The sequence below is a fragment of the Haematobia irritans genome, chromosome 5 (assembly GCF_050003625.1).
Source record: "Haematobia irritans isolate KBUSLIRL chromosome 5, ASM5000362v1, whole genome shotgun sequence".
NCBI lineage: Eukaryota > Metazoa > Arthropoda > Insecta > Diptera > Muscidae > Haematobia > Haematobia irritans.
This window is the reverse complement of record NC_134401.1, coordinates 10122068-10135145: the sequence shown is the minus strand read 5'-3', so window position 1 is coordinate 10135145 and position 13078 is coordinate 10122068. Positions and strand designations below refer to the sequence as shown.

The 13078-nt window shown below is 29.3% G+C and overlaps 1 protein-coding gene across 4 annotated transcripts in view; it reads left to right on the top strand.

The window, feature by feature from the left end:
- The window catches only part of sqa (spaghetti-squash activator), a 153086-nt gene that overhangs the window by 128508 nt on the left and 11500 nt on the right, over positions 1 to 13078 (top strand). For all 4 annotated transcript variants that reach the window (XM_075309590.1, XM_075309592.1, XM_075309591.1 and 1 more), the window contains exons 6-9: positions 2334 to 2437; positions 8211 to 8363; positions 8441 to 8642; positions 11345 to 11513. In XM_075309590.1, the coding sequence (XP_075165705.1) occupies positions 2334 to 2437; positions 8211 to 8363; positions 8441 to 8642; positions 11345 to 11513 (628 nt within the window). The remainder of the gene's footprint in view (positions 1 to 2333; positions 2438 to 8210; positions 8364 to 8440; positions 8643 to 11344; positions 11514 to 13078) is intronic.

The following is a 13078-nucleotide window of genomic DNA, read 5'->3' as shown; positions in this document are numbered from 1 at the left end:
GGGGCTATACCAAAATATGGACCGATACTCACAGTTTTCGGCACACGTATTTGTGGTCCTACAATACCTCTAGATTTCCAATTTCAGGTAAATTGAATAAAAACTTCGGATTCTAGAAGCCCAAGAAATAAACTCGGGAAATCGGTCTATATGGGGGCTATACCAAAATATGGACCGATACTCACCATTTTCGGCACACCTCTTTATGGCCCTAAAATACCTCTAGGTTTCCAATTTCAGACAAATTTGATAAAAACTACGGTTTCTATAAGCCCAAGACCCCAAATCGGGAGGTCCTTTTATATGGGGACCATACCAAAACATGGACCGATACCCACAATTTTTGGCACACGTATTTGTGGTCCTACAGTACCTCTTGATTTCCAATTTCAGGTAAATTGAATAAAAACTGCGGTTTCTATAAGCCCAAGAAGTAAAATCGGGAGATCGGTCTATATGGGGGCTATACCAAAACACGGACCGATACTCACCATTTTTGGCACACCTCTTTACGGGCATAAAATACCTCTAGATTTCAAATTGCATGCAAATTGGATAAAAACTACTATTTCTATAAGCCCAAGACCCCAAATCGGGAGGTCGGTTTATATGGGGACTATATCAAAACCTGGACCGATATAGCCCATCTTCGAACTTGACCTGCCTGCAGACAAAAGACGAGTTTGTGCAAAATTTCAGCACGATTGCTTCGTTATTGAAGACTGCAGCGTGATTACAACAGTCAGACAGACAGACAGACAGACGGACAGACGGACATCGTTATATCGTCTTAGAATTTCTCCCTGATCAAGAATATATATACTTTATATAGTCGGAAATCGATATTTCGATGCGTTACAAACGGAATGACAAACTTATTATACCCCCGTCACCATTCTATGGTGGTGGGTATAAAAATAGTTGGTTTGACCAAAAACTGTCTATAAAAATTTGTCTAACAAAAAAAATCCATAAAAATTTGTCTAACGAAACACATTAAAAAAATCTATAAAAAATTTATTAAACGAAAATTTTTCTGTAAAAAAAATTGTCTAATAAAAAATTTGATATATAAATTTGTCTAACAAAACTATTGAGCGATTAAAAATTTTCTACAAAAATTTGTTTAACAAAAAATTGTCTATAGATATTTGTAAACTAAAATTTTCTACACAAATTGACAAATTTTTGTAAAAAAAAATCTTTAGGCAAATTTTTAGAGAACGTTTTTCGTTTGACACATTTTTAGAGACAATTTTTACAATAAATTTTCTATAAAAAAATTGCCTAACAAAAAAGGATATTTAAACAAATGTTTTGACTAAAAATTTTCAAAAAAAAAAAAAATTGCTATATACAATTTTTTTATAATGATTTGTCTGACCAAGAATTTTTTTAAAAATTTATGTAATAAAAAAATGTCCATAAATAATTTTTTTAACTAAAAAATTTCTAAAAAATCGTCTAACGAAAAATGTGCTATAAAAAAATTGTATAACAGCAAATTTCCAAAAAAAAAAATGTATTGCAAAAAATGTCTATAAAAAAAATGTATAGACATTTCACCAAAAATTTTCTATTAAATTTTTTGTTTACAAAAAATTTACTATAAAAAATTTATCTGGCCAAATGTGTATGACCAAATATTTCCAATACAAATTTGTCTAACCAAAAATATTCTATATATTTTTTTCTAATAAAAATTATCTCTAAAAATGTGTCAAACGAAAAACGTTCACTAAAAATTTGTCTAGAGAAATTTTTTTACAAAAATTTGTCTAAAGATTAATTTGCTATAAAAATTCATTTGATGATTAATTTTTATAGAAAAATTTTTATAGAAATGACGAAGTGGTTTTATTAATAAATATCTTGGTGTTCTCTGGTTACTAGTCAAATATTCTTTGGTATATTTTTAATTCAAACTTCATCCCTTTAATAAATATCTTGGTGTTCTCTGGTTACTAGTCAAATATTCTTTGGTATATTTTTAATTCAAACTTCATCCCTTTAATTTCCCTTTGGTTGAAGATTTTTGCATTTAACTGTCAAGACAAATCCGCCACCCCTCATCATTCTACAAAACCACAATCCAACCACATATGACAATTGAAATTGTATGTTTTATAATTAAAAAAAAAAAGTAAGAAAATCTGAGTGAGTCAGAAAAGGAAATGTAAAATTAAATCAAGAAGATAAAGAAATGTTAATTGAGTTTCTTGATAGTAGTTCCATAAGCCACAACATCACTTCATTTTACAATGGTGTCAGTACCAAAACAGTTCATTGTTACCCTAATACACTCCTGTCTTTTTTTTTTGTTTTGTTTGCAGATCCTTTTTGGTACACCGGAATTTGTGGCTCCTGAAGTTGTTAACTTTGATTGCATCTCATATGGTACAGATATGTGGAGTGTGGGTGTGATTACATATGTTCTGTAAGTTGTTACATTTATTTTTTTAATTTCTTGAATTAAATCTTTAATTTTCGTGGAGATGTATTTTTGGAGGAAACAAGGGAAAGGAGTTTAAAGGTTAAGATATTAACGTTGGGTTTAATTAAGAGTTCATACCATTTTGTTCTATAATAAAAAAAAGAATATTCCTGGTATTGTGGTAATTTGATTTTGATTAAAATATTTAATGTTAATTCGGTATTGATTGGTTAATTCAAAATGTAAGTAACAAATTACGCATCTTGGTCTATAAGATTTTTTTTTTTGGAGTCTTATAAAACTAATTAAAAAGTTTTCATTTTCATCCTTTGTTCTATATTCCTATTAATCCCTGGGGTATTATGAATTGGCTAAATTTGAGTTTTTGTTTTTTTCGGTGGATTTCTTTGCTAACTTTCATGTCTGGACTGACCAAAAGTATTTGAAAATGAAATATAATAAAATAGGTTAAAGATAAGGGGGAGAATTTGTTTTCTAATAATGGTAGTGTTTTTTATAGCAAATTATAAATCTCGGGAGTTATTGGGGAGTTTTTATAATATAGCATATTTTTTGGATGATAGATAAATTGAGTTTTTTTAAAATAATTTTATGATTTATTAACCCAGATAAAGTCATGCATACAGATCACATAATCTTGTGAGAAAAAAATATTTTGAATAAAATGTGAATTAAAGGGACAAGGAAAATATTTTCTTTCAATCTAAGACCATGCTATATTATCGTATTTCTCTACATATATGCTTCATTATATGGAGCTATGATAATGAAGCATAGGTTAAGGGATTTTGAATAAATTCTTTTTGGTTTCGCCTTAGGATGGAAGAGCGAAAAGTTGTTCAATTGATTTCGTTTCATTTATAATTGCAAAATTTAAAAATTGGCAATTTTTATTTAATTAGAAAATATATATCAAAAAAACACTTACCGGGAAAAATGTTTTTTAACTATTTCCCTTAAATCCTATGAGAGGGACTATCTTAATTCAGCCTAAAGACATGCTGCAATATATATCTTTTTTTTTTGTAGTCTTAAAATTTGTTTTGCCAAAATATTGCCTCTGGCTATTTTTAATTCCTCCATTATGGGATGATAACACTGAATTGTTTTTGTTTTAAAAGGGATTCAATCTTTTTTTCTTTTTAATTGTAAAATTGGGAATTTTTTGAGAGAATTAAAAAAAGGCCACTAAAAAATTGTCTAACGAAAAAATATCTATAAAAAGTCTGATCATAACGGTTTTTTAAATATTTGTCTAACGAAAAAATTGCTATAAAAAAATTGTATGAAAAAAAATTTCTATTAAAAAAGTTTTATAGCAAAATGTTTCTATAAGAATTAGTCTCTGCAAAAATTTTGTATAAAAAATTTATATAATGAAAAATTTATCTAAAAAAAAATATTTTCTATACAAATTTTTGTAATAAAAATTTTTCGATAAAAACATTTTATAAAAAAATATTTTCTGTAAAAAAATGTTCTAACAAAAATGTTTCTATAAAAATTTGTTTAACGAAAAATTATCCATAAACATTTGTCTTACGATAAATTTTATATAAAAGTTTTACTTTGTTCATTTATACAAAATTATTCTTAGAAACAATTTTGACCAAAAATTTTCTATAAAAATTTATCTAACGAAACATTTTCTAAAAAAAAAATTCTATAAAAATTTACTAAACTAATTTTGTTTTTGAAAAACTTTGTCCAAAAATTCTCTAAAAAAACATTGTTTAACGAAAAATTGTCACACAAAAAATTTACAATAAATTTTCTATAAAAAATTGGCCTGACAAAAAATGTTCTCTAAACAAATTTTCTGACTAAAATTCTTCTATAAGATGGAAGAACCAAAAGTCATAAAAATGGAAGATGGAAGAACGAAAAGTCCTAATCCACACGAAAAATTGACATTTTCTGTAAAAAATTTGTCTATCAAAAATTTTTTCCATAAAAATTTGTTTAACGAAAAATTACCCATAAACATTTGTCTTACGATATATTTTGTATAAAAATTTTTCTTTGTTCACTTATAAACATTTATTCTTAGAAACAATTTTGACCAAAAATTTTCTATAAAAATTTTTCTAACCAAATATTTTCTAAAAACAATTTACTAAACGAATTTTTTTTTTTGGAAAAACTTTGTCTAAATTTTGTCCGACCAAAAATTTTCTAAAAAAAAAATTAACGAAAAATTGTCACGCAATAAATTATCTATAAAAAAATTTGCCTGACAAAAAATGTTCTCTAAACAAATTTTCTGGCTAAAATTTTTCTATAGGATAGAAGAACCAAAAGTCATAAAAATGGAAGATGGAAGAACGAAAAGTTCTAATCCTATGAGAAAAACTTTAATAGAACTATCTTCTTTCAGCCTCAAGGCATGCTGCAATATATTTATATTATATTTATGTCAATATTTTTTGTGGTTTTAAAATTTGTTTTCTTTTGCCAAAATTTAGCCTCTTGGCAATTTTTTAAATTACTCCGCTATTTTAAATTCCTCCTTTATGGGATGAGAACAAGAACGTAAACTGGATTGATTTTTTTTAAAACGATTCAATTTTTTTTTTTTTTGAATTGTAAAATTCGGAAAATTTTGAGATAATTAAAAAATGGTATTAGAAAATCTTAACTAGGAATATTTGTCTAAAGAAAAGTAGTTTTGTTTTCAAATAGTCTTATTGATTCTGGCTGGCTAAAATTTGCAGGACTTTCTTCGTTCAGTACAAGATGGTGGTATTGTGTTTGCTATCCCTTATGTTACACATCGAAATATCAGAACGAATATTTTTCATGAGGGAGAAAGTTAATAACTATATTCTACATCCATAGTAAACCATCAAACCGAATTGATATTACTTAAGCCTACAAATTTTATGAAATTATTTAAAGCCACTGATTCAAAAACTTTTAAATAAGCCATGTGTGCAATCGGTTTGCATTAAAAAAATAACGCTTCTATTGTTAGTTGCGAAAATTTCGGTACTACATTTTATGTTAACAAAGGAATTGATATTAACATATTTAAATTTGGAGGCCATCTGTCTACGAATATTATATGAAGACTTCCATTTGGTGTCTCTGTGTGACAATTAAATTTTTTTAAAATAAATATTTAATTGATTTTAATTTATTAAATATTTATTTTAAAAAAATTTAATTGTCACACAGAGACACCAAATGGAAGTCTTCATATAATATTCGTAGACAGATGGCCTCCAAATTTAAATATGTTAATATCAATTTACTAATAAAATTTACTAAACTAATTTTGTTTTTGAAAAACTTTGTCCAAAAATTCTCTAAAAAAACATTGTTTAACGATGTCTACGAATATTATATGAAGACTTCCATTTGGTGTCTCTGTGTGACAATTAAATTTTTTTAAAATAAATATTTAATTGATTTTAATTTATTAAATTAAAAAAAATACTTTTTTTTTGTCTCCTTTTTGGTAAAATAAAATTTATATTTTTATATCCATAAAATGAATTGATATTGTAATTGTTGGAAAACAAAATTTTAAATATTGGACTATTTTGCATTAAAACTAGTTTATGTAATAAGTGTGTGCAAGCATAGTTAGTTTTGAAAAGGATTTGCACACACGTACTATTTAAAAAGGTTTTGGTACAGTAAGCTACAATAATCAAAAATTATTCTTTAAAATTACAATATCAATTCATTTGTTAAAACTAAATTATAATTATAAATTTAATACAAAATTTTCAGCTATATACTTAATTTTAATATTTTAAATGACTTTTGTTTTAATAAAAATTAAATTTTCAAACCAACCTTAACATAAGATACATATCCCAGCAAAAAAATTTTGGAAATTCTTCTAAAGGCACAACTTTGATTTCACTTTCAAAAATTTCTTCTCAAAGATGTTTTATTTCAAACTACACATGAAGCCTTAGAATGCATTAAAAATTATAAAAATTATTTTTTTTTGGCAAATTATGACATTTCACATATTTTTTAATTCCCGTCCAAAACACTGAGTTTGGATCAAATAATAAGAGGTGATGCACATTCAGTGCAGCGTCTGTTGAAATTGTGGGCATCCGTCCTATGACAAGCGGATTCCACTTCCTGATCTACTTTTTTGGTCAGAATTTTTTTGTTGGGACGTTAAAAGATTAAGAAACAAGTATATACAGCAGTAAGTTCGGCCGAGCTGAATCTTAAGTACCCACCACCACGAATCAAATATTATGATTTCCTTTGAAATTTCAGGAGGGTTTGAGGACAGATCAAGCAGAGCAGTTCAACCAGTACACTTTCCGAAAATAAATTTAAAGATTTTACCTATGAAGACTATATCAGATTCTGGATTTATAAGAACCATTTTTGTTTGAGTTTTAGAGGAATCATTAACACCTCTTGTAAGTGTGCAAGAAAATTATAAAATAACGTCTTAATTTGAAATCTTAAATCTGTAGATTTTTCACCGAGAAGTAAAATCTGAGAATTTTACATTGAGTTTCAAGCAATTTGCATGATCGGAGCGCCTTCTATGCCCTCAAGAAGTGAAATCGGTCTATATGGAGGCATTACCAAATGGACTGATAAAAACTTAATCCGATACACGTGCTTGTGAGCTTAAAATACCAGAATATTTACAATTTCGGATAAAATACTACGGTTTCTAGAAACCCGCGGAGTTAAATCAGGATATCGTTCTTATGGGGGTTATACTAAAATATGGACCGATACTCACCGCTTTCCGCACACCTCTTTATGGTCATAAAATACCTCTAGATTGCTTCATTATTGAAGACTGTAGCGTGATTACAACAGACAGACAGATAGCCAGACAGACAGACAGACAGACGGACATGGTTATATCGTCTTAGAATTTCTCCCTGATCAAGAATGTATATAATTTATATAGTCGGAAATCGATATTTCGATGTGTTACAAACGGGATGACAAACTTATTATACCCCCGGCACCATTCTATGGTGGTGGGTATAAAATATATTAAAATTGAATAAGAATATATAAAAAAGACAAAGTTTTGCCTTAAATTTACAATTACTATTTAATATCATTAAGTGATGTTTTATAAAAATTAAAAAAAAAATATTTAATATGGATGCTTACTTTGTATAACCTTTAAACTCCCCCTTACGTTTGCCTAAAGTCATTCAACTTTAGCTTTAAGATGTGGTCGACTATTTAATTAAAATCTAGTAATTTTTTATGTTATTGTCATGGTTCCCTTCCTTTTGTTTTTCTTTTTCTCTTTCAAACTTCTATTTGTCAATGGTATATCCTGGGATTTTCTATCACTTAACCTAACTCCTGCCCTCTTCTCGACACAAAATAATACCTACGACTACAACAACATAACAACCAATTTTCATTTATTTTGGCTATTAACAAAAATGACTTAACAACAATTGCTTGCCCAAATAACAACAACAACAACAAAAATGACCAACTTTAACTACAACCATGTAACAACATAATTACAACCTCCTATTGAAATACATGTGGCAAATAACAAACCATGGCAAAATATCCTGGAACACGTCAACACAACGCCCTCTCTCTCTCAAAACCAAAAACAAAAACAACATAAACTGGCAATCTAATGATCCAACACGAATAACCAACAATGGTGGGTTGGCTATATTGAATCCCACTCCTTATCATCTATGAATTCCTATGTATACCATCCCATGATGTTGTGGTCCTTCTTATTCTCTTTTTTTGTGGATGGCAATACATTGAATAGAATTTCTGGTCTTTCACCGTTTATGGGAGAAACCGACATTGATACCATGGCTAATGTTACAATAGCCAAATATGATTTTGAGGATGAATCCTTCAGCAGTGTCTCGCCTGAATGCATTGACTTCATATCCAAATTATTAGTAAAAGACTTGAAGTAAGTAAATGAACTTCGTTATGACCATGGAGAGGGTTTCAATACCACTTCTTTTTTGGTTTCTTCGCTTTATTTAGCACTCGGATGACAGCTGAACAATGTCTAAAACACAAATGGCTTCAAAGACGTCCAAAAACACCACCGAAAATTTTACCCAAACCTTTAAATGTACCACCGGTATCACTTAAAGCAGCCACACCCTCACCCATACCGCCCAGCATTGATGGTGATCATAATTCCGAAACTTCAGGAGATAATGATAGTGATGATCTAACAGGGGTAAGTGTAATCTAGAACCTATATTTTATATATCTTAAAATTGGAATAAAATGATTTTTCAAACAAAAAAAGACTGATAGTAGTATAGAACAGTAGGAATTTAAGCTGGCTAGTCAGAAAAGTCCTGAAAACGCCTAACAACGATTTCGCAAGTGATCTAGCGAAATTTCAAAATTCAGTTTTCAGTAATTGCGAATTTCGATTTTTAAAATTATTGTGTAGATTAGGACAGTAGGAATTCAATCAGAGGATTTCAATCCATGTTACCAAGTATAAAGATTCACGAAAACCAAACCACAAAATTCTTGTCTATAGTGTTGAAGAAAACAACCTCTCTAATGTTTGTATTACTCGCTCCGTTCTTTTCTAAAAAAAGGCTTCTATAGAGTTTCATTGGACACTCATTTAAATATCCTTTGAGAATGCATCGAATTCAAACATTTTCCAAGGATTTGTATTTTTATACCTAACAATCGATTTTCAGCTTTTCTAACAACACCAACGGATGGCGCCAAAATTTCAAGCAAAATTTTAATTGAGTTTTTAATAATCGCAAATTTCGATTTTACAAAAATTAAAAATTATTGAGTAGATTGAGACAGGAGGAATCCCAATAGAGGAATTCGATATAATAGAAACTCTTGTGTGGAGCGATAAAAAATTATCATCTTTCCAAAATTATGAATTAATCGTGCCGTTAATTATTCACAAAATCTTCTATGGATGTTAATGGGTACTCTTTTAAATATCCCTAGAAAATTTATTGAATTCAAACATTTTCCAAAGATTTTTATTTTTGTGTCTAAAAAACGAATTTCAGCATTTCTATAAATGCCAATCGAAGATTGCGCTAAATGTCAAGCAAAATTTTAATTCAAATTTCGATTTTCAAAATTATTGAGTAGATTGCTACAGTAGGAATCCCAATAGAGGATCTATGTGACAAACTCCTAAAATTAACGAAAATCCACAAAACTCTTGTCTGTAGTGTTGGAAAAATAAACATCTCTCAAAAATTATGAACTACTAGTGCCGTTTATTATTCATAATATCTTCTAGGGAGTTTAATTGGGCTCTTATCCTTATAAGTATCCTTTGAAAACGCATTGAATTCAAACTTTTCCAAAGAATTGTATTTTCATGCTTGAAAGCTTCGAATTTTAGTATTGAGGTTATGTGTAGACCTAGGACGAATAAAACTCAGAAGTTTGCAGATATTAAAGCCACTCAGAAGCCAATAAGTCAAAGGACGATGTCAGCAAAAGGCGACGAATCGAACTTTTAGAAAAAATCGATTGGTCAACGTCTAGATACCTAGTACCAAATCGTACTCTAGAGTCTATCACTAGAAGAGAGCCACCAAGATGCAATGTAAAGTATGAAAACACTTTTCATAATTTTATGGCAAAAAATGAAAAATATTAGAATTTTTAATTTTTAAAACATTAAATTAAAAAAGTATATGGGGACAGTTGGTATCCAAACCAAGGATTTTGGTCTATATCACGCTTCGTCCCGCGTATCTATAAATACAAAACATTTTCAGAAATCATTAAAAATGATTTTGTAAAAAAATTAAAAATTCCAGTAAGTAGATGGAGACAGTAGGAATCCCAACTAGGGATTTTGGTCTATGTGAAACTTCGTTCCGACTAATCTAAAAAAATTTACCCTTATTATTGAGATTGGCAAACTACATCCATTTGCTCTCATTAATATGAGAGAAGTACTTCTATGGCCATATCCCACAATTATGGATAATTATGGGATTATGGCGATTTTCCGCTGATCTTTTAAATATATGGGAATAATAGGAATCCCACTAAGAAGCTTTGGACAATACATAAAATATTTCCAAAAACTTCGATCAACCTTCTAAAATAAAGATACTAAAAATTTAAAGAAATCGTAAAAACGGATTCTTTTAAAAATTAAAAATTCTAGTTAGTAGAAGGGAACAGTTGGAATCAACAAAGGATTTTGGTCCATGTGATACACTTTTGAAACTTCTAGGAACCCCCATTACGCTTAGCATTTGTACACTCCCAAATGCTTCAGTTAACCTCCTTTTGCAAACAATTTTCAGATATAGCCAAAATCGATTTCTCAAAAATTCTTGTGAGTAGTTAGGGACTGTAGGAATCCCAATAAGGAGTTTTAAGCCATTTGACAAAAGATAAAATATTCCCAAAATTTTCGGTTAGCCTTCCAATGTAAATAGTGCAAACAATTTTGAGAATTCGCAAAAGCTAAATAGCAGGGGACAGTAGGATTCCGAACTATGGATTTTTGTTCATGTAACAAACTATTGAAAATTCCAAAAACCTCCATTAATCTTAGCAATTGTACAACCCCAAAATCTTAAGTTATACTACTGGGGTAGATAAAGCAAACAATTTTCATATATAAACAAAAACGATTTTTAAAAAAAATTCGTGAGTAGATGGGGACAGTAGGAATCCCTAAAAACTATTGAAATTTAATGAACAACTTCATTATATTGTACGTCCACAATGAAATTGTCATCGTTAAGCACTCCATCTATGTCAGTATCTTTAAATATATTGTCGAATTTTAATTAATCCAGCGACAAAAACAAAAATTCCACAAAATTAATTTAAACAAAAATTCATTTATTTCTGTAACATTCTTTTAACCATTTTTAACTCGTTTTTCTTGTTTATTTCTATTTTGTGTGGCAGACAAAAGAATTGGACACAACAAAGGATAATTTGAAAAATTTCATAGAACGCTGGGAGGAACATCCAAATAGTCCGTATGTTTTCGACGTTGAAGGAAATGTTATAGCCCCGCTCAGTGAGACAGAATACAAGAAGGCTCATGCCGGCGACAGCATATCATCATCAAGAGGTGAGTACCAAATGGCAGATACGGCGGCATTTTCGCTGTCAACAACACCAGTTGACCCCATCGTCACCTCTGTCAGTGTTGCCTCCAGTACTGCTACTACCACTACTGCTCCCCCTAGAACAGAACATAATATCCTGCAACAGATACAAAATACTATAGCCAAGACAACGGCAATGATGGTGACGAATCCAACGTCAAGGGAAAATGCTTTGGTGTCAGTGTCTGTAACATCGACAGCAACAGCAACTGCAACACAAACATCGCCACTAGCAACAACAGCAACAACATGTTCATCACAAAGACAACAGCAACAGCTACATTTAATAAGAAGCACATAACAAACATGCCCTAGCAAATTACAAGAAAGAACAAAAACAAAACAAAAAATAAGAGAAACAAATCAAAGGCATCATATCGTAATCCTGGAATCTTAAAAGATGAAGATGGGCAAACCCTTTCTCTTTGTACTTAAATAGAAGGGCTTTGGCGCTAGTATTATTCTTTTGAGATTCTAGTTTCCAGAGACTATGTGTTATGTTATGCTGTCTGATGTGTATTTATTTTTTAAGCCAAAGATTAAGTTTAGTTCTTACTCTAATCTATTGTCTATACTTTCACTCTTTCACTCTCTCTGTTTCTCTCTCTCAATCATTTTCCAACTAACCTCAGTGTTTTATCTGCATTGTACAGTGGTGAATATTAGAAAAAAGGAAATATCGTAATTAAATAAATATTGGGTGAATTTTTCAAATTGATTTCAAATCACAAAAATTAATTTTCCAAAATTTTAGAAAGGTCGACTTTCTTAAGAAAAAAAAAAAACACAAAAGTGACATTTTGTTTGTGATTAAAATCCCTACCATAAAACCATCAACAAGATGATTGGGCAATTCCATATTCACTTAAAATTCTTTTTAATAATATTTTTGGACTTTTTCATTACTTTGAGCCACTGTCTCATGTGTACTCTAACACTGTGTTTTCTTTCATATAATTTCGGTTAAAATTTTTTTTAGTTATTTTTTCTATCTATTATGTTTTCTTTTCCTGTGATAAGTGTATTCTTTAAAATAATATACTAAATATATACGTACATACTATTTTTGTCGTTTAAGTAAAGAACACAAGAAATACTGTGAAATTAATAAAATACAATACAAAAAAATATATCATAGATAAATTTAACCTCTTTCTTAACACTTATTTGTATTATTTTTTCGTCTTCTTATCATCACATCCTCTTTATTCCATCAACTATATTGTGATTCGTTGTGTCCGTGTCCTTAAGTTCATTGCAGTAACCCAACAAACATTTTAGAGCCAAAGTTTTTAAAATTGGATTATAAAAAAGGAAGTTAAAAAGGTGTAAGAGGTACCATAAAGGATTACATTGTGCAAAGAAGTAAAGTATATTTTTTATTTAAAATTTCAATGATTACAAGAAACATGAGATTTCGAAAGATATGACAAACTTATAAATTCAGCAAAATCCCCATTATTTTCATTTTTTTTTTGTGTAAAATCATTGTGAGTAGATGGGGACAGTAGGAATCCCAGCGAAGGAT